General features: G+C 41.4%; 1 protein-coding gene across 1 annotated transcript in view; it reads right to left on the bottom strand.

Annotated features, from left to right (window-relative positions):
• Positions 1–4,587: 4,587 nt before the first annotated feature.
• Positions 4,588–21,093, bottom strand: part of LOC115763890 — a 34,503-nt gene continuing 17,997 nt past the window's right edge. The window contains exons 2-6 of the mRNA XM_030706667.1: positions 14,536–14,768; positions 14,244–14,472; positions 11,600–11,741; positions 11,169–11,537; positions 4,588–6,515 (exon numbers count right to left, since the gene is read on the bottom strand). Coding sequence (XP_030562527.1) covers positions 5,171–6,515; positions 11,169–11,537; positions 11,600–11,741; positions 14,244–14,472; positions 14,536–14,768 — 2,318 coding nt within the window. The 3' untranslated portion in view covers positions 4,588–5,170. The remainder of the gene's footprint in view (positions 6,516–11,168; positions 11,538–11,599; positions 11,742–14,243; positions 14,473–14,535; positions 14,769–21,093) is intronic.

The following is a 21,093-nucleotide window of genomic DNA, read 5'->3' as shown; positions in this document are numbered from 1 at the left end:
AATTGCAAATAACCAGCAGCGTTTTGGCCTGTAGGTGCACACACGCACACACACGCGCGTACACACACACACAATCAAAGTGACTAAACAAAGGCCACGTATAATTTCCCATCGAGGCAGCTATTTTGTCTGTGTCCTTGTGAGTGTGTGACTGCGTTGAAGGTCCTAGCTAGCTGCCCACACAAGAAATAATACCATATGAATGTGCACAATCATTTTCGAAGCGCGTTGCAATGCTAGCATACAATTAATCGCTGCCAAAGGCATTTTGCTGTTGTCGTATCTCCGGGTGGCATCTCCATATCTGTCCTAAATTATTTGATTTTGATTGACATAATACTATTATAGGTGCTGCATTGTTATACTCGCCCTTGTCAGGCAAAGCAGCTTTGGCAATCCAGAGAAATTGCATTGCACAAACCCAATTGGAATGGACATAAAATGCGCAACAAGCAGCTTTGTCCATAAATCAATGAAATCGGGCGCACAGAATAGACTGGCATTCAAACGGACGCCTGCACTTGATATATCGATGTCTCTAGCATTTTTTTCCTCTCCAAGAGCTTAAAACAAGAAATGGCCACAAATAATCATTAAGAGTCATTTAATACCCTACCATAGTTTTTATTTTTGGTTTATTTATGCACAACAAAGAAGTGAAAACCCTTTGGTCAGGAGTATAACTAATAAACTCACAATGATTATTAAGTGTTCCTTATTTCTGCGGGCTTTAGAAAACTCTAGGGTATTGTCTAATCGTTCATTTTTGTGTTTGTCTCTTGTTCCCTTTGCTTCACATGCAATTAAACCAAAATTTAACGCCAACTGTGCCCATTTTCTTTGCTGTAAACAAATATAAATGAATGAATAAATACATAAATAATAAAAAAATAAAAATAAAAAACAGGTCTGTGTGTGTGTGCGTGCGTGGATCTACATGCATAGCTGCACACGCTGAATAAACGGACATTTTTAACACCCAGCACAACAAGCTTGTACAAATACATGTGCATATTTATACACGCATACAAATGTAAGCGGAAGTGGGTTTAAAACTGGCAAATTCTCGTCTATTTATCCAGCTGAAAATATTAAAAAGTTGTTTAAAAATAAAGCACTTTGCAAATAGTTTGAATTGAACTCGAATGAACCTGGCTGTTTTGGAAAAATAAAAGTAAAATTAAAATTTAAAAATAAAAATAAAACGCCTGGCATTCTGCTGAATTATTATTTGTGCAGTAGAAGTTAGCGGCCGGTAATTTTCGAAAATTAATTTAACATCTTTAAATAACTTCTAAAAAATAACAAATGGACATAACTCGAGTATTTGGAGTACGCTATCGGCAAGATTAGGCGCTTTGTAATCGTGGAGGCAAGTGGCCTTCGCGACGCAGAAACAACAAATAGAGCAAGAAAAAACGTTTATTGGAGTAACTTTATTTTTTGTATGTTTTCGTCGGGGTCGCAGCTGCCGCGCCCCGCTGTCCGTGCTTCAAGAGGCCCTTAAAGTTGAAATAAAATTAAGAGATGCTGAGTAGTCGCTATTTTGGACTTTGCTCATTTTTTATGGCTTTGGCTGGCACTTTGTTGGGATTTACATTACGCTTTTTTTGTGGCCAGCCAAAGTTGTTCACAAATTTGCGGAGCATTAGGGTGCATTAATTTTTCAAGTGCGTTCAAAAATAATTATCATAATTATCGTTTAACTAATAATGAACCTCTGCAGCAGCAGCAGCAGCAGCTGTAAACGGAGTTAGTTAACTTTCCACAACGTCATTTTTTATTCGGTGTTAGCTGCTAGAGTCGACTGCGGGCCGTTTGCGTAATCTGTGGGAGGTGCAATTGAAAATTTATCAAGGTAAGCTGAAAAGTAAGACGATTAAAGTGTCGTAATAGATTAAATATAACCATTTATCTCTTCCAGTTGTTCCAAGTCAAGTTTCTTTTCAATTTGCAACTTAATTTTCAACTAGCTTAAACACAGTGTTGTAAACTTCCGAATGACGTGAGCGTATGGCGAGCTCTCAATAGTTTAGCTAGCTTTAGTATTTTATGAATTTTTCGGACAACTAAGTCTGGTCACATCTGGTATGCTGATAAAATAAAGCCAAGATCAAATGTCGTTAGTTCCAAAAGCTGAACATAAGAACACTTTAAATTAATATGCATTGGTAAATAATTTGAAGAATCAAACCACAAACTATTTATTGTGAAACAACTTTACCATTATAAGCCATTATTGGCTCAATTGTATATTGCCAATTATTTGTATTTATATCCCCATTCAGTTCTGTGCGCTAAGCATAGCGCTGACATTCTCGATTGTTGTTTAATTGAGCGGAATTCTAAATGAGCGCATGGGCTGACGACAATGGAAAATATTTGATTGGCTGGGCTTGGGCGTGGCCCGTGGGGGCTTCCATTAGCAGCACTCGACGCACGACAATACGATTTGAGTGCAGTTTTATATTCGTCGGAAAATACAATATACAGACATTTAAATGTATATGTATTTACAGTCGTGTTTGAATAAAAGATGTGAGTGGTTGTTCGATTGAATGCACATTTAATAGAAATCATAAAGGCTCTTCAAACACAGTTTACATTTAGTTAAGCATTTAAGTTTATCGCTAGTATATGTTTTACATATTTCCATATGAATATTTATATTCCAGTGTCTTTGACCTGGTTGCACTTAAGACTAACAACTATTATTTGTATGTGTACTCGTAGTATTATTATATATACATAATTTCTGTAAACAACATCAATAGATATACAGAGATATGTCATTTGGGATCTTAACTAGGCTGGGATTTGGTTTGCCTTTGGATATTAATACTTGTGAATAGCATTTGTCTTATGAGCTTTTTCTTGTATTTAAATTCGAATATTTTTATTACTTAATCATTTAGGTATTTTATATTGTTGGGGAAACGTGATTTGGATCCACCTAAAATACGTATACATTTTTTTAATGGGTTCTAGTAGCACTCTGAGTACTGTGATAGTTGATTTTTATCGTTCATTGGTTAAACTAATGTTAATCTAATCAGATCATAGCTGGCCGGGTTATATTCTATATATATATATGTATATGTCTAGCAAATATGCCCCATGGGATTTATTGTGCATGGTATATATACAACAAGTGTTGACTAACTGTTTTCTTAGGCTAACACTCACAGTGCCTACTGCACATCTACGTACCTCTAATTCCTCTGATTATACTCAAATACAGTGCTCAGCGTAAATGCATCTGTGTGAATGCATTTAGCTAAGCATAGCTATTGGTAAAAGCGTTTTGTGATAATGCTCCCCCCTTTTTGTCTTAAACTATTTAATACGTAAACTAAGCACAGTTGCTATTTAGTACACATTAAATAAATTCTGCAGAGGACAAAATTCAATTTAATTTGAGTTTAAATTCGTTTTGTTTTTGTTTTTCTTCTTTTGCTTAGCTTATGTCAATTGTATTTTATTTATCTATTTAGTTTTTCCCAACAAAACATAGATTTCCTTTCAACTCATCAGGTTTACAGCACATAGATATAATTGAAGAAATACAAGTTCATAAAATGTTGAAATATTTAAAGAGTCAGTGAGTGAATATTTCACAAAGTAAAAGTTTTGCCTTTGGCTAAGCACGCAGCATATGTTGGCCAATATGGCTGGCGGCGAGCGGAAAGGGAAGTTGCTGCCAGTGGAAGCTGTTTTCTCTTGTGGCTCGCCTCGCTAGCCCCCGGTGGCCAGGCTATTAAAGTTCAATGAAGTTTCAACGCCGTGTGACACTTTGGAGGCGGCCTATCAACGACGACCCCTCCGGCTAGCCGACGGAGCGTCAATGAAGTGAACAAAAGTATATATCCGGCGGCCATCAAATGGCCATAAATTTTACAAACGTTGCGCTGTCTGTTGAGAATTTGTCAGACACTCCTCGCCCTACCCCTCGTTTTTTGCCCACTCAGCGAAAAGCACTAAAATTGTTTCAGGCTTTTAGGTGTAGGTGCTACTAATGGCACCATTACCTGCTCACGGGCAGGAGGTGGTCCCCTCTGCCGGGCACGCTGCGAATTTGTCGCTTACTTTGTAGCCACATCACAAAATTACGCTTTAAACTTGGCCCTCAGCGAAAACTTTTTGAGCCAAATAGCTTTCATTATGGGTCTGCGCTTATTGTTGTTGTTGCTGCAAGTAGCTGTTTCTGCCCCAAGCCCCGCCTTCAGCGCCTTTTACGTGACCAGCTGAAAAATTGTTTCATCTTTCCACAGAAATAAAACCAAATGAATCAACTTTTCAAATAAAAATAGCAATCTGTTCAATAGCAGCAGCAGCAGCAGCAGCAGCAACAACAACAACAACAACAAGTCTCATAGACTTTGCGTACGTGTTGAATTTGGCATGTTTGTCGCATTTGTGATTCGCAAATTGGCATAAATTTAACGCATAATTGCGAAAATAGCCAAATAAACAAATAAACAAAAGCTCAGCTTGCATTGATTGCAATTTGTTTAAATAAATTGAGGGCAACAACAACAACAAGCAACAACTACATTTTCACAGTTATTTTTACAGGTATTTGTAAAATTGAAAAAAAGGAAATTGTTTGGTTTTATGCATACGTACGACCAGCTGCTAACTTATTTTTAACATATTATTTTTACATATTCCATTGCCAAGGTCGGAAAATGTTTCTATTTATATCTTAGTTCCATGGAAATGCACGTCCTTATAACGTTGTTTCCCAGACCTCGGCAGAATTCAAAGAATTTTTTGCTCTTCAATAATGCGGTTTGGAGTTCCAGGAGAACCACAATTAGGAGCGATATGTTAGCTTCTGTTAGCTTCTCCCGACCAGCTGGCCGGGCACGAATCCGAGTGGTCTGGTGTCGGTTTGCCTTGCAAATGTGCTCAATGCCAAATGCAAATTGAATTTCAAATTAATTAAAGCCCCAAGCCACACGGATACAGTCCAGTTTGGCTTTACTTAGAGCTGGCGCCTTTAAAGGTTCGCCGTTGAGCCGCTGTTCGAATGGGTTCTGTGCAAAGCCGAGACGGGCCGCTGAGTGAGTGTCCTGGAGTCGGCAAAGTCGACGTTGGCGCACTTGATGGGCGGCGGCTTGAGAGGATTGGGGTTTGACTTGAGCTTTCCGGGCTTGACGGGCGTCTGCTATCTGCTGGGCCGCCAGGCGCTGTTGCTGGAATAGCGGCAGAGGAGCACTTTCTTGAAGGCCTGCCGGAACACCTTATTGAATATGGTATAGAATATGGGATTCACCATGGAACTGGCATATCCTAGCCAGGTGACCACGTCGAATACCCAATGGCTGATCCGCTCCTCGCACTCCGCGCACACCGTTGGCAACAAGTTGAGCACAAAGAACGGCGACCAGAGTATGACAAAGGTGAAGAAGACCACGCCCAGGACCTTGGTGGCTTTCTGCTCCAGACGTATGATGCGTCCGTGTCGCGACGAGTTCCTCGAGATGACGCTCGAGTTGCGCGAATGATGCGAACGCACCGTTTGCTGTCGCTGCAACAGACAGGGCGACGATTGGGGCGTTCGCGACTTGCCGCCCTCCTGATAGTTCATATTTTGGTGACTGCGCAGCGTCGCCGAGCGGCGCAGCGGTGTCATTGTCGTCGTCGTCGTCATGGTGCTTGCCAGAGTCTTGGTGGGCGTCAGCAGCAGCGAGGTGCGCACGCCACCAAAGCTGCTGCCGCGCCGGCGATGACGACTCGCATCCCAGGTGACCACCGAGGCGGTCTTCGAGATGCTCAGCTTACGTCGTCCGGGACAGGGTGTGCCCGGTGCGGCCAGGTAGCCGCTGCCATCACTCTGGGAGCTGCCCTGCATCTGCTGCGCCGACCGCGGCGACAACGTGTTGCCCGATGCACAAGCTGCTGCAGCAGCCGCCCCCGCACCGCCTGCGCCCGCACTGATACTGCTGGTGAGAGCGCTCTTGTTGTTACTGGCGCTGCAGAGGAGCAGCTCCATTTCGCTGGGCGAGCTGCTCACTGCCGTGGTCGCCTTGAAGGCCGAGGAAACGATCTTCACCTCGGCCGTCTTTACACAGCTTGTCAGCGGACGATCGCCAAAGTAGGGGCAGGTGCACACCGGCGGCAGCTGGGGGTAATCCGTTGCATGACTGGAGCTGCTGGCCACATGGCACTGCCTGCCCGGCTGCGTCTGCGGCTCCAGCTCCGTGTCCGAGTGGCAACCCTTGCTAATGGACGAAGATTTCGAGGGTTTCTCCTCCTCCTCCTCGTCATCGTCGTCGTCGTCGTCGTCCAACTCGTTGTCATCACCGTCCAGGCTCTCGTGCAGCGTCTTGTGGTGCGGGTAGAGCGCATTTTTGGGCAAGCTATTGTAACGCTTGCGTCGTCGCAGCGTATCCTGATCCTCATCCTCAGCATCCTCGCTGCCAGCGCGTCGCTCACGTCCAGCAACAGCGGAAGAGGCGCGTCTGCGCTTCTTGTAGGCGCGCAGTCTTTGCGACAGCTGGGAGAGCGTGCTGCCAGCAAGAGAAGAATAAGAGAATACGAAGACATTTAAATATTGGGATATAATTAAGAAATATTCAAATTAGTTAAGTGTTTAACTTAGCAAAAACTGAAATCTGTTTCATGAGTAAGAACTGTAAAAAGGCCCCAAATAATTCGACATTGATCAAAAAATTGCCGGAATTTGTTTAGAAAATTAAAAATACAAATTTATTCATCTTAATCTATATTGTCCTCTTCAAAGTAATCCCCATCGACTGCCATACACTTAGGACAGCGCTTGATCCAATCCTCAAAACATTTTTTGCATTTGGTTTTCGGTTTGTCCATCAGCGCTTCTTGCGATCTTTCCTCTTTTACTCTTGGCTACGTTACTTTTGCAAATGTCAAGCTATGAAGCTGAGATTTGGAGGGAATATAAAATACAGATGTACCAACTTAACAAAAAAAAAAAAACTCAAATTAGAACGATGGAAGCGCCGCACAGTGCTTATTTGTGAAACTTTTTGATCAAGGGCGGTTTTCGATTCCTGTTTTTAAGTTTGATTGCCTCTCTTCGCTTATGAGAGATTTTTATACCCTGAACAGATTAAAAATGGGTATAAGGGTATATTGTATTTGTGCAAAATCCAAATGAATGTAACAGGCAGAATGAACTATCTCCGACCCCATAAAGTATATATATTCTTAATCAGCATCAATAGCCGAGTCGATCTAGCCATGTCCGTCTGTCTGTCCGTCCGTCCGTATGTAAAAACGCAAGGATCTCAGAACCTATAAGAGCTAGAGACTTGAAATTTTAGATGTAGGTGGTCCTAGTGCCTGCGCAGATCGAGTTTGTTTCCGATAATCGATAATTTACTCAATTTCCAAGCAATCGATAAAAATCGATATCGATATCCTGTTTTTTGGGCAATTTTTTTAAATAATAAGAGCTAGAGTCACCAAACTTGACATATAGCTTCTAAAATAGAATATGTATATGCATTTGATGTTGGAAGAAAAGCGTTCAGGGTATCCCCTAGTCGGGAGCTCCCGACTAGAACCTCTTTTGTATAGAAATAATATTGAAAATTCTTGCGTCCACAAAATGTTGTCCGCTTATGGGAGCTGTCCGTAGTAGAAACTTTCAAATAAATTGTTAATATATATTGCCAGTTTAACACGCCTCTTTGCCGGAATTTATTTCTTTTTTTTTAATTAAAATTGCTCAGTCAATTGGCAAACAGAGTGCCTGAAAGCGTGCTGCCTGTCCGCAAACACACACGCACACACACACGCGTGCACAACCGCACGCTTTGTGGTCATCTGGCTTTGTGCGCGCAGAAAAGTAGGCAACACTTTTTTTCGTTTGTTTTTGTTTTTCGTTGCCAGTCGCACAGTATCCACAAAATGCGCTTTGCGGTTCGCATTGTTGTTGCTGCTGTTGTGTTCTTTCTTTCTCTCTCTTTTTTCACTCTTGTTTTCTTAAGGCAAACATTGTTGCGCTCGCCTCTGTCCTCGCTGAGCGCTGCTCGCTTCTCATTTTGAATTCATTTTAATAAACGCGCACGAATTTGAGCGCTGGCTTCTGCGGCTGGCTTTCAGCTTTTCGCATGCCGCCATTTGTTTTGCATGCAAATGTTGAACCAGCCGCAACTTCATTTGCTGCTAATGAAGACGTCGGGCGAGGGGAGCAAGGGATGCGCGTGTCTGTGCCAGTTGCGAGCATTGCCAGCTTTCATTATGCATCCTTGACGCTGTCTGACTTGTTTTGCGTGAGACGCGCGCGCATAAATTGAGATTTGAAATGCAATGGCAGCTGGCAGTTGGTAGCTGGCTGTTGGCAGCTGCCGAGCTAAAAGGTGGCCCATCTCATTATGCAGAAGCCAAACAAAGCCAAGCTTATTATTGTTTCACCCACAAAGGAATTAAACAGTCGCCAAGCTCATCAACTTGGCCCAACTGGCAAATCGTCAGTCAAAGCTGGCTGTGTATTATCATGTTGCCTCATTTTGCTTTTGTGCAAAAAAACAAGATGGAACGGCTTTCTTAGGCAAGCCGAAAATTAAATGGCCTTGTTGAGACGTGGCTTGCGGCTTTCAGGATGTGTGCAAAATGTTCGACTGATTCTTCCTAAAGTGCTGCACAATATGGTATTCAGGATCAGGATATCTGCCTAAAAGAAAAGTTGATCCTACAAGAACTTGTTTTATAACAAATTGTTCCTGCCTTAAGTAAGGGTATCAGGGGTAAAATTCTAAAATTAGAATTCAGTCAGAATGGCTGGCACAGAGCCAATCCAAAGAAAAACATTTGCCAACATCATTTGTTAACTTCCTTCGCGGGGAAGGGGATGGGCTGCTGTCAAAAATGCAAGAGACGACAAATAGTCAAACAATTAAAAGCCGATACGACAACTCGTCACGACTCGGATCGAATTGCCAGACAAATCGGGCACACAATGGCCAAGCTCCAGCTTGGCAGCGAAGAGGCCCAATGTCTGCCTTTCTCCTCAGAAAAAAAAGCCACACAAAAAGCGAAATCCATTTTATTGATTGCGCAAATTCATTCAACTGTCAAACAAATTGCCGAATATGAAGACAGCACAAAAACAAGTAAGAGTGCCATAAGCGGCAGTGCCCGACCAGGAGATACCCTCAATTCAGCGCCAATTTAGGTTCCTTATTTCCCCTTAATGCAGCAGGGGCACAGCCCCTCTGCTACACACCAATCTTGGAGTAGATAGCTCTTACAATTTTCAAGATATCAAATGTCCAAGATAATATTTTAAGTCGGTATTTACCGATAATGTGAGTGCGTGAGGAGATATCGAAAAAAATCATATACTCAACCTGCGTATGTTTTGGGAGCATATCCATTTCAAATTTATTTTTTCTAACCTACCAACTTAGCTCGTCTCCCTGACCAAGAATATATATACATAATGGGTCACAAACATTTGCTTAAAAGTATGATACCATTTTTGACATTTTAACAGGGTATGAGAAACGGTCAGAAATATGAGAAAGAAGGTAAACAACAAATTGGCCTGAAACTGAACCTGCGTGGCATTAAAGTTTATTCAAACCAAACCGAATTTAAAATGAAATATTTAAATATTTATGAAATCGTTTAGTGAAAATTAAAAAAATGCTTAATGCTTAATTAAATTATTTTAGCTTTTGACGAACAATTTGGTCTTTGAACTCATTTGCCATGGGCTCAATTTAAACGTTTGGATTATCTATCTGGCGGATCTTCCAAGAAAAAGAATTTAATTTGTGTTTTTTTTTTTATATTAACATTTTTAATTGAGTATCTGTCGCTTCTACTGCCTCTTCTGCTGCTGCCTTGGCAATATAAGCCAGTCAACTAAAATTAGAAAATTATTTTAAGGAAAAACAGCAAATGCTGCTGATGCCGAGGCTAAAATCACTTGAGAACCTTTTTTATTTAAAATAAGCGAAAAAATTAATTATTACAAAAAAATGCACAACAATTCAAAGAAGGCGGAAGGACAATGAAAGGCAAATGGTCAAAAAACGGACCGAGGAGGCGAACCAGAATAAACGAGACACAACAAAATGTAAACAGAAGAGGCAAAAAAAAAAAGAACAAAATAAGTGCGAGTTGAACATTTGCCTCGGCTTTTGATGCGGTCAAGCGAGAGGGTCGTCAAGAGGGGGAAGGGGATGGTGAGGGTGCCAGGGCTGGCAAATGCTCGAGGATAATACGCTCGTCCGTTCCTCCTCTCTCCTCCCCCTTTTCTGTGGCATAAATGTTTGCAGCTGTTGTTGGCCTTTTGTCAGCCAGAGAAATCTGAACTTGCGGCATTTACTTGAATTCTGGCCAGCGAAAGGCCCACACTGGAGTCTTTTCTAAAGAGCTGAAGAGCTCCTTAAAAACATCCTCTCTGCGTGTGTGTGTGTGTGTGTGCATATTGTGTGGCAATTGAGTTGCAAGTTTCAATTGCAACATTATAAAAGTAAGCTATAATGTTAGTTATACCCTTTGCTTAAAAGAAAATGCTTTGGAGAGGGCATATTGCAGTCGTGCAAATGCATGTAACAGGTAGAGGAAATCAGAAAATTATTTGCTTTGCAATGCAGAACATTTTTGTTTTACGATTCTTTTGAAATTTTCTGTGTTCTAGAATATGATTTTTTCTGTAAAAGCTAACATAAACCTGCTAACATAGCAAGCAGCTGCTAAACTAACAGCTGCTCAACAGCAGCACTTTCTTAACATATTTTAAACACTTGCAACGAATTAATGAATAGCTAGAGACTTGAAAGGCAGAGGAAGAGTCCTATAATGTAGATTCTTGTCTGCCCATCGATTTCTGAACTCTAAAAGCTGTACTATAAAAACTAGTTAATTTTTAATTATCGATTATGAAAGGTCGCTGGTTCGAGCCACAAAGAGTGAAACCATTTCCTACAATCATTCCTTGCTGCATAATTATGTTTAACAGGGTATCCCCTAGTTGGCCCCTATAATTGTTTGTTTTCGGCTTGTTAGCCCTCGTTGTTAAACTGTGCTCGAAGAGGCTCAAGTGTTTTCTTTTGGAGCGTTCGCATCGACTGTTTCTTTTGGTAATTTCTGCTTTTTGATTCATTTAATGTCCTTTTGCCTAATTTGTCCTTGAGGCCAGTTTTCAATTAGGCTGCCCGCACACTTACCCGTCGCTCTGCTCGCCCATGCGGCTGCTAGCCAAAGAGTTGCGCGTGCTCTCGCGCTCCAGACCGATCGTTGTGCTGGACAGCGCCAACATGGTGTTGCCCTGTCTGCTCTTGGGCGATGTCGGCTGCAGGTAGCTGCCTCCATGTGCATGCTGCAACTGCACCTGCTGCTGCACCTGCTGTTGTTGTGTGGCATACCGCTGGGGGCTGCCGGAGAAGGGCAGATGGGTTGAGATTGAAAATTCGGATTTGGTGGGTGAGCCCGTCGTTGAGGACGATGCCACGGACTCCAGACCGCGGGAAAGCTTCAACATCTCGGCCCCAAACTGATGCAGCGCCGTCATCGTCGTGGGCGTTGGCTCTGGTATGCTAAAGGGTGAACGTAAAAAATTGGATACCTGCGGGAGACATTTGGCTCAGGCTCTGCTCACCTGGAGTCGGGCAGCCAGAGCTCATGATTGTCGAGCGTGCTGAGATCCGTATCCGTTGAGTTTGCCGAGTGCGCGTGCAGCGCCGAAGAGGAGGCGTTGCTCTGGCCCGGTTTCAATAATCGCCGCCAAGTGCAACGACGTTCTGTAATAAAATATAAAATCAAAATCATTAAATTGCAGTCAAGCGAAGGGCGAAAAAAAATCACATGCCCTCAATAAGCCAGCTAAATGCGCTTATAAGTTTGCACGTGCACACACACACACACAAACACACATACACACACGCACATAGAAAGCGAAAGGGAAACGTCCTGCTACGTGCCTGCGCCAATTTCAGTTGCTTTACAGCAGATTTAGCTTAAAGTAACTGCACAGAAAAATAACACACTCGTCGCCAGCACTGTGGGCATTTCATGCAGATTTACTTATAAGTATTCAGCCTTTTTAAAATAACTTAACATAAACCTGCTAACATAGCAAGCAGCTGTTAAGCTAACAACTGCTCAACAACAGCACTTTTTAAGCATATTTGAAACACTTATTGTCTGTATTTTTGACAAATGACGAATTTATTTTAATTAATTATTTTACATAAAAAAACAGCTTAATCAATATTTTAAGTTTTTTTTTTTTTCAAAAATGAAAAGTGTTTTGTGGCTCATTTTTAAAAGGAACTAAAGACATGCAATTGTGCTAAGGTAAATAAGAGGCAGAAGAAAGCATCTTCGACCACATAAAGTATATATATTCTTGATTAGCATCAATAGCCCAGTCGATCTCGCCATGTCCGTATATCTGTCAGTCCGTCCGTCCGTCCGTAAGGAGCTCAGAACCTATTTGAGCTAGAAACTTGAAATATGGAACGTAGGTTCCTAGTGCCCAAGCAGTACGAGTTTATTTTTGATAATCGATAACTTGCCACGTGTACAAGTATTCGGTAAAAATCGATATTGAAATCCTTTTAGAGCAAGAGATTTGAGGTTTTTAGAGCTAGAGTCACCAAACTTGACATGTGGCTTCTAGTTAATATATGAAACCGTTTTACAAAACAAAAAAATTAACAAGGTTTACATTTGTTCCATAGTACAGAGAAACACACAGCTGCAGCAGCACTTAGGCACCGTCGCAATGCGCTCGACTTGCGCTTTGTACCGTCGATTAGCTATCAAATGCCCTGCCCCACAGCCGCACACGGAACTCCACTGCAATGCAGTTGTAGTCGCTGCTGAGAGCCAATTAAATATGCTTAGTTTGTGATTTTCATTTTATTGATTATTGTTATTGCTTTCGAGTGCAACCCAGTCTTATCGCGGCGTTTAAGCCCAATGCTAAAAGGGCGCAAATTATGTGCTCGAACTCCTGCGGGGCTCGCTCCGATGATGTCAAGTACAGAGGCTGCCAAAATAAATGGCTTGAGTGTGATAGAGAACTCTTTTGCAGAGTGTCCCGCTTTATTTACGGCTTCACTTTAGCATAGCTGCTTGCTCTTAGGCAGATATTGTTCATAATCTGATGGGTAACAAATCCTATATCTGTATTGGGATTGGTTCCGCTCGAAACACGCTCCTGACTGTCCAAACAATTTCAGTTTGCAATTTCAAATTATTCAGCCTTTGGTAAGCGATATTTACTCAAGCCCCACATTGCAGCATTGCAGGACATTCAAGCTGATGCTCCTCTAGGCGAGCAGCAGCACTGAAATTAGCTATCAACACACACACATACACACACACACACAGGCACACATACATGCACATAAAACCAAACTCAATTCCTGCCGATGGCTCTCTGTGTGCATTGCTGTGGCTTAGACGCCTCTGCATATCTTGGCTGGCATCCTGGCAGCTCGCATGCCCTCGCCCCCATTTCCCAGCTGCCATTTTATGTTAACTTTTTGGACAGTCGACAGTGCAACAGAAATTTCTAATATGATGTTTTGGCAGCCAGCAAATCACATTAAATGTCGACAGCTGTCTGCCAGTGGGCGTGGCAAGTGTTTTTTTTTTATTCAACGGAGTTTTTTTCAATTGGGCATTTTTGTGGCTAAATTTAGCAATTTATTTGCATTTAAATAAAGTTACATACATATAAATTAGGTTTAAAAGAAACTTAATTATTCACCTTAAAAAAATTTTATCAAAACTCTTTTACGAAAAAACCAACAACTGGAATTATACAAAATATTTTTGCAATTTTTTACACGCTTTAGATAGATGATTTTATTTGCAATGCCGACAACAAACTAACAAACAAATTATTACATCAAATGAAAGGAGCAAAAATCGTTGTGCGATGTTAGAACCGCGGGGAAACCCCTTTATTTTTTTTAATTTTGTCGTTGACTACTCAATTACGTATTTGTTTGTCACTTTGAAAACACATGTTCAAGTGTAGGGTGGCATGAACAAAATGCAAAGAATTTTATTTGGAGAAGAAAACCTTTTTCAAATTAAATTAGCAAAGATTTGAAAAAATTTTTGTAAAAATCGCGTTGTAAGAGTAGCGTTGTAAAAAAATGTCCGCATTTTGTGAACCGCGTTATAGGAAACCGCGTTTTAGGAGGTTTAACTGTATATCCTAAGGGATCTTATGATCAGTGAGTTATATATTACGTTTGTCTTGGATGTGGAACATATGTACATACCCAAAGCGGGCGCCTGGCCCAACCAGCCGCTGGCCCAGCCGGGCGTGGCCGCTGACGTCGGCTGGCCACCGCCCAAATTCTGGCGCTGTCTGGCCAAGAGGCGCACAGTCAGACAATATGTGAGCAGCATCACTCCCAGCGGTATGTAAAAGCAGACAATGGAGCCGACCAGTTTGTATACCGGGTCCGGAATCTGGCAGGTGCCATTAACTAGCACCGAGGCGTGATCCTGGCAAGAAGAACAGCTCGTTAGACAAACCAAAAAAATGAAAATAAAAGGTTTGAGGCTCACCTTGGAGTACATGAGGCTGAGCGGCAGGCTCATGGCAATGCTCAGCAGCCAGACAAAGACAATCTTGAGGGTGACGCGGCGCCGTGTCTTGTTACGGCCAAAGCGCATCGGATAGCGCAGCGACAGATAGCGATCCACGGATATGGTGCACAAATGCATAATGCTGGCCGTGCAGAACAGAACATCCAGGCATATCCAGGTCAGGCAGTGCTCTGAGCTAAGCGGAAAGTGGCCTGCAAAAAGAGAGTGAGAGTGAGAGAGAAGAATAAATAAGTTTCTCTTTAACTTTTATTAAGTAGACTTTGCTTGTAAATAACAATAAAAGAAGAGGGCAATACTCAAGAGTGAACGAATAGGAAATACCCTATACATCTATGAAAAATGTATCCTTAAATAAATCTTCCGTTCAAAGGTGGATTGTTGAAAGTTTGAAAGTTTAATCAACTTCCTTGAATATAATGAAAATGACTGAAGCTGCATGAGAATTCTTTTAACGCAATCTCAATATTTACAGGGCATAAAAGGGAAGCTGTTGTGGACCAAGTGAATGCAAGAATTTCCAACTAGCCAACGAAAATAGGCGGCCAACTGTCGCTTGGCCATTTGATTTGATTTCTTTTTGTCCGCCCCTCTTCCCCCATATGGCCACGGCTGCTTCTAGTCCTCCCTGGTGGCTTATGCAACATATTTGTGGCAGCTCCTTCATATGAGCACCCTCCGGGTCGCCCTTTCAACAGTCGTTTTGCGCAGCTGTTGGACGTCATAACTCAGCGAGATGCTCTAAAAGCCAAGTAAGGCCGGCTTTAATGTATTGTGCCAGGCAAGGGGTGTGTGTGTATGTGTATGTGTACTGCACTGAGTTATTCCCATGTGTGTGTGTGTGTGTGTGTGTGTGTGTATTTTGTAAGATTTGTGTGCAGGATTTTGTGGCTGGAATTTGACTGGGCATGAATATTGTATTGCTGCTGATATGGGATTTCGCTGGGACCTGCATGCTTTTGAAATATATGACTTGAGGCAAGAAATGTGAGTACATTTTAAGGCATTCAGACAGGTTATTTACTACGTTAAATCTCAGTTAACGTTACCACAACTAGCTCAGTTGAAGTAAGGTTGGAATACCAAGCTTCAGCTTAAGCGCTTCAGAAATAACTTTCCAGCCTGTATTCTGATTGTTTTCTACAAGTAACAGATATGCGTAACTATCTTCTATTGCATAAAAAACAATACAATCCTAATTGCAATGCTCTTGATAGAATTCAATAAATATGCGCGTGAATGTGGGCGTGTTTCTTAACCGATCTTGATGAAATTTTCAACAGAAATTTTCAATAGATCTTATTGTACAAAGAGTCAATTGCATTAAAATTAAGGCTTCAATTGGTGGGCAATACAACTTCGTTTATTTACTTGATTTATAGCTATGTGGTGGTAGCGGGAAAGTGGCGATACCTATAAAATGAAAGATAGATTTATTTACTATTCTAGAAGCTACATGACAAGTTTGTGGACTCTAGCTCTAAAAAGCTAAGAGATTTGCTCAAAAAACAGGACTTCGATTTCGATTTTTATCGATTACTTGGAAACGGGCAAGTTATCGATTCTCGAAAACAAATTCGTACTGCGCGGGCACTAGGAGGACCTACGTATTTAAAAACAAGTAAGAGGTTCTAGTCGGGAGCTCCCGACTAGGGGATACCCTGAACCCTCTTATTCCAACACCAAATAAACTGACCGCATTTCTTACTGTCGACTCTACTCAACAGCCACACCAGCAAAAAAAAATAATAATAATACTTTCCCCGGTAGGGCTCGAACTCGCGACAGACCGCACCACTTGCTATGCCTCTACTCAACAGCCACACCAACAATGAGGTACTTACGACAAAAAAGGAACCAAAATAAAATTACAAAAAAAAGATGCAATTACCATGCTATTTGAATGCGAAGCAGACGTGCATGCATGTGTGTGTGTACATGTATACAGAAATTCTTAAAGCTGTTGCCCCATTCAATTGCGCAGTTGCATATAACTTTGGTTTTTCTTAACCGATCTTTATGAAATTTTCTACAGTATATCTTATTGTACCATAGAATATTTGTGTATTCTGAAAAAATCAATTGCATTTAAATTGTGGTTTAAATTGGTCGGCAATAAAATTTGGGTTATTAACTTGATTTATAGCTCTGTGGTGGTAGCGGGGAGGTGGGGATAGGTATGAAATGAAAGATACTTGAAATATCTATAATATTCTAGAAGCAACATATCATGTTTGGTGGCTCTAGCTCTTATTATTTACCCAATTTGCTAAAAAAAAACAGGATGTCGATATCGATTTTTATCGATCGCTTGGAAACGGAGTAAGTTATCGATAACCGGAAACTCGATCTGCGAGGGCACTAGGACCACCTACATCTAAAATTTCAAGTCTCTAGCTCTTATAGGTTCTGAGATCCTTGCGTTTATACATACGGACGGACGGACAGACAGACAGACAGACGGACATGGCTAGATCGACTCGGCTATTGATGCTGATTAAGAATATATATACTTTATGGGGTCGGAGATGCTTCCTTCTCCCTGTTACATACATTTGGATTTTGCACAAATACAATATACCCTTATACCCATTATTAATGGGTTTAGGGTATAATTACAGACGAATATGGCTAGATCGACTCGGCTATTGATGCTTATCAAGAATATATGTACTTTAGGGGTGGCAGATGCTTCCTTCTGCCTGTTACATATTATATATTTGCACAAATAAATTTTTACCCATTTTTAATGGGTCCAGGGTATAAATACCGGGTTCGAGCCTGAACAGCTAACAGCACCAGTAAGTCTTGATTGAGCTGAGCTAATTCAAGTATATTAAGAGCTAGCATGCTTTTATCCTTTACACAGTGCGCGGCACTTCACATCTAAACGTACCTAATACATATATCAAGAGCACGACTTTCACCTGGTGTTCGATAGCAAATTGCTCGGGTAACATGACAAACTGCCTGCCAATCAACAGTTTCTGGCTGACGACATTCATAATTCGAGTTCCTTGGGCCATCAGCATTTGTCAAACCCTCCAATTGCAAACCATTTTGACCCAAACTCCTCTTCTATAGGTGTTACAAATACAAATGATACGGTCAGTGCGTCAGGGCAAGCCGAGCGATTTATGTCCGGACCTAAAGTGTCAATTAAATCGATTTGGGACGCCCTTTAAGCCGGAACGTGGGCAGCGTTGCTAAAGCATTGAAAGTAAATTTCGCTAAAGCGCCAAGCCAAAGGGAAGCAGCTTGAATTAAATATATATTTAGTGGGGGCGCAGGACGAAAGGTAAGAGACTTATAACGGATACGCATGCTACCAAAGTTCTGTTTCCCTCGATTCCAGTTCCTGTGGCGGAGCCGAACAAGTTAATGTGCTCAGGTCTCGAGTGCCCGACTGGCAGATACCCTACATCTCAAGCTTGCTTCCTTTCCACTTTATGCAACGCCTGGTCAAGAACATATGTGCCTTTCTCTGCCTGTCACATACACTTCCACTAAAAAAATATACCTTCCTTACCCCTTTTTAGGGTATACAAAAACACAAAAGGGCCCAACTGCATGCCTGAGGTCGACTTGGGGGTTAGACAACGCTTTTATTTGTGTTTCGATCTCTTTTATTTTGTTTCTCCGACTCCCTTCCTCTCGCCCGAGCTGTGTTGTGTTTTGTTCATTCACAAAAAACATTTCAACTTACAAATGCGAAACAAATTTCAAACAAAAGCGCAAAGTTCTTAGCTCGAAATAAATTTTTAGCTGATTTCTTTTGTGTGTTTTATTTTGTTTTGCATACTCTTTGGGCCGGGGCCCGGGCCGAGGTCCGGGGGCCATAAAAACTAAACTCAAACACAAATAGCAGTTGAAAGCTGGTCGCTGAAACTTGGCAACCGAAATGACTTTGTAAATGCGTTGAAACTTATTTAATTTGCTGCAAGTTTAAGTGGGTCAAATGGAGGGCGGCCAGTCCTAATAATGACTTTTATATTTATCAAATCAACTAACAGACCGGCGCGCCAAGATTCAAGTCATGCCGGAAATACGATGAAAATCTGGTTGCTTAGCTTTTATACCCTGTAGGCATTAAAATGGGTATATTACAACTGGAGTTGTCTGTAAAAGCCAGACGAGCCAACTGTGATGTCATCTTTGATTGGCAAGACGAGCTTAATCGATCGAAATATGCATTAATCTCAGAGACTAGATGAGCTAAGAACTGAGCTACAGGCTGTCAGCAGTCTTAGAGGGAGTACGTAAGACGGTATTTTTTGTATACCCTATAGACATTCAAATGCATTAAAAATGTGTGTATTCCAACTATAAACCAGATGAGCCAATTGTGATGTTATAATTGATTGGGAACCATTAACCTCTGAGTCTAAATGAGCTAAGAACTGGACTTCAGGCTGTCATTCATTTCAGACAGGGTATGTAAGACGGCCAACTTTTTTTGATTTGCTGTTTGCATTTTTGGAGCATATATCTGGAGGCATATTCCTCACCAAAGTCATAAAATTTGTCACGCAGCTCTCAAGAATCAAGAATATTTTACTTCATAGATAATTTTTTGATATTTACACATTTGAATACCATCTGCTAGTCTCAATAACTTGATAATATTCGTGCGATAAACTTACAAGTTATTAGAGAATACAGTTTTAGTGTATTCATTTAGTATAGTATAGTATAGCGTATTTCTCAGTCGACGAGACTTTTGTTTCTCTTTCATTTTGGATCGCTGCTTATGACAACATAAGCTGTTGTATGACAAACCAAACGAACGACCGAAACAACAACAGCAGCAACAACTACAAATATTTGAACACTTTTCTGCGTTAGCAAACAATGCGCGTGCAGCGCTCCAAGCAGCGAGAGGACGCAACAACAAGGCCTGCTGCTGCTGTGGAAATATGCCAAAAATGATTTATGGCTGTTGTTGTTGCTGTTTGTTGTTGTTGTTCTTGCTGTCGGGCATCGATTTCAATTTGAGTTCGAATTTCGTTTCTGCTCCTGTAGCGCATCAACAATTAGACACATTTGGGCCAACTGTTTGCGCTTGGCTAAAAGGGTTCTCCTCTGTGAATTTGTTTATGCCAAACTATTTGGCATATTATTTATAATACTGTTTACCTGTTTTGCAGCTCTTGAATTTCAGTTGGAAATCCGACTGCGACGCGGTTCAATGGGCATAAAATTAAATCCGCAAATCGTAAATAGCAAACCCAATCAACGGGGGCCAAATATCAGATAACCGACAGCGAGTAAAATAGCACAACAACAACGAGAATAAACAACTTGTAGAACTCAGCATCTCCATCGTATTGACACAAACAATAAAAAAAGCTGACAAATAAATTTACATCGCGAACATAACAAAATTGCAAAATAAAAAATACGTACATAGAAATAAAAAATTTTGTGTGATATTCCATGAAAAAGTTGCGATTATCAAATAAGCCGAATAAGTCGAATATTCTTCATTTTATTTGCAAAGCATGTTGTTGGAATTGTTGTTGTTGTTGTTGTTGCTGTCACGCACAGTCGCCGGTTCAATTGGCAACAATAACAATTTTCAATAACAAATCAAAAGGAGAAGAAAAATAACACATTTCTCTGACATATGACAGCTACTCGGCAGGTTCAGGACTCGAGCAGGGGCCTCATGTCGCGCGGCAGAGCTCTGCTCTGAAGCTTAAACAGACAGTTGGCAGACAAAACGTTTGTAAGCTGCGAAATTTTAGCCTGCGGTGGGGCAGAGTGCACACACACACATGTACAAGCACACACATACAATGGCTAATAATCAATCATTTAAAGTGTTGCCTACTTTTGAGCGCACGCTTTAAAGCGCGTCCCGCACATAAATGGCTTGACTGTTGTTTATCTATCGCCCATTCCCTCTCTTCCTCCCCCCTCTCTCTCTCCCCTCTCTCTCTCTCTCTCTCCCTCTGTCTGTCTGTATACCCAACTGCCCCTCTCTCTCGCTCTCACTCTCTCACTGTGTGAGTGTGTGTGTTAAGTACCCGCGGCGCTTGTTGACATGTTGTCACCTCCGCTGTCAGCAAATGTATGAAATGGCAACGCAGTCACCTTCATTTCCTTGGTTTGCATAAGCAAAAACCCCACCGGGTTTTCCAAATATGCGCATGCAGAATACCTTTCTTTTTTATAAAGGTTCGTTATATAGGTATATATTTTGTCGTGACTTTTGGCGCATCTGCATGTAAATATCATTTTTATTTCGCGCGCCCAGTTGACATATTTGCATGCATATGCATACGCTAACACACACGCACACGCATATACACACACACATCGTACTTATGTATATACTGTTACAAATATGTTATGCTATATGCTATATATCTGACCCTCATAAGATGTATTTCGGTTTGTTTGGCGTTTCCTCTTTTTATTTTTAGACCTCGTCCCTATTCAACAGGAATAAAACCGGGTATATAAAATTGTGTAAATATGCTTATAACAGGCAGAAGAAGGCATATTGATAGCTAG

The sequence above is a fragment of the Drosophila novamexicana genome, unplaced genomic scaffold, assembly GCF_003285875.2.
Source record: "Drosophila novamexicana strain 15010-1031.04,08,12 unplaced genomic scaffold, DnovRS2.1 tig00000770-arrow-pilon, whole genome shotgun sequence".
Taxonomy (NCBI): Eukaryota; Metazoa; Arthropoda; class Insecta; order Diptera; family Drosophilidae; genus Drosophila; species Drosophila novamexicana.
The sequence above is the reverse complement of the archived record's forward strand: the minus strand, read 5'-3'. Positions and strand labels throughout refer to the sequence as shown.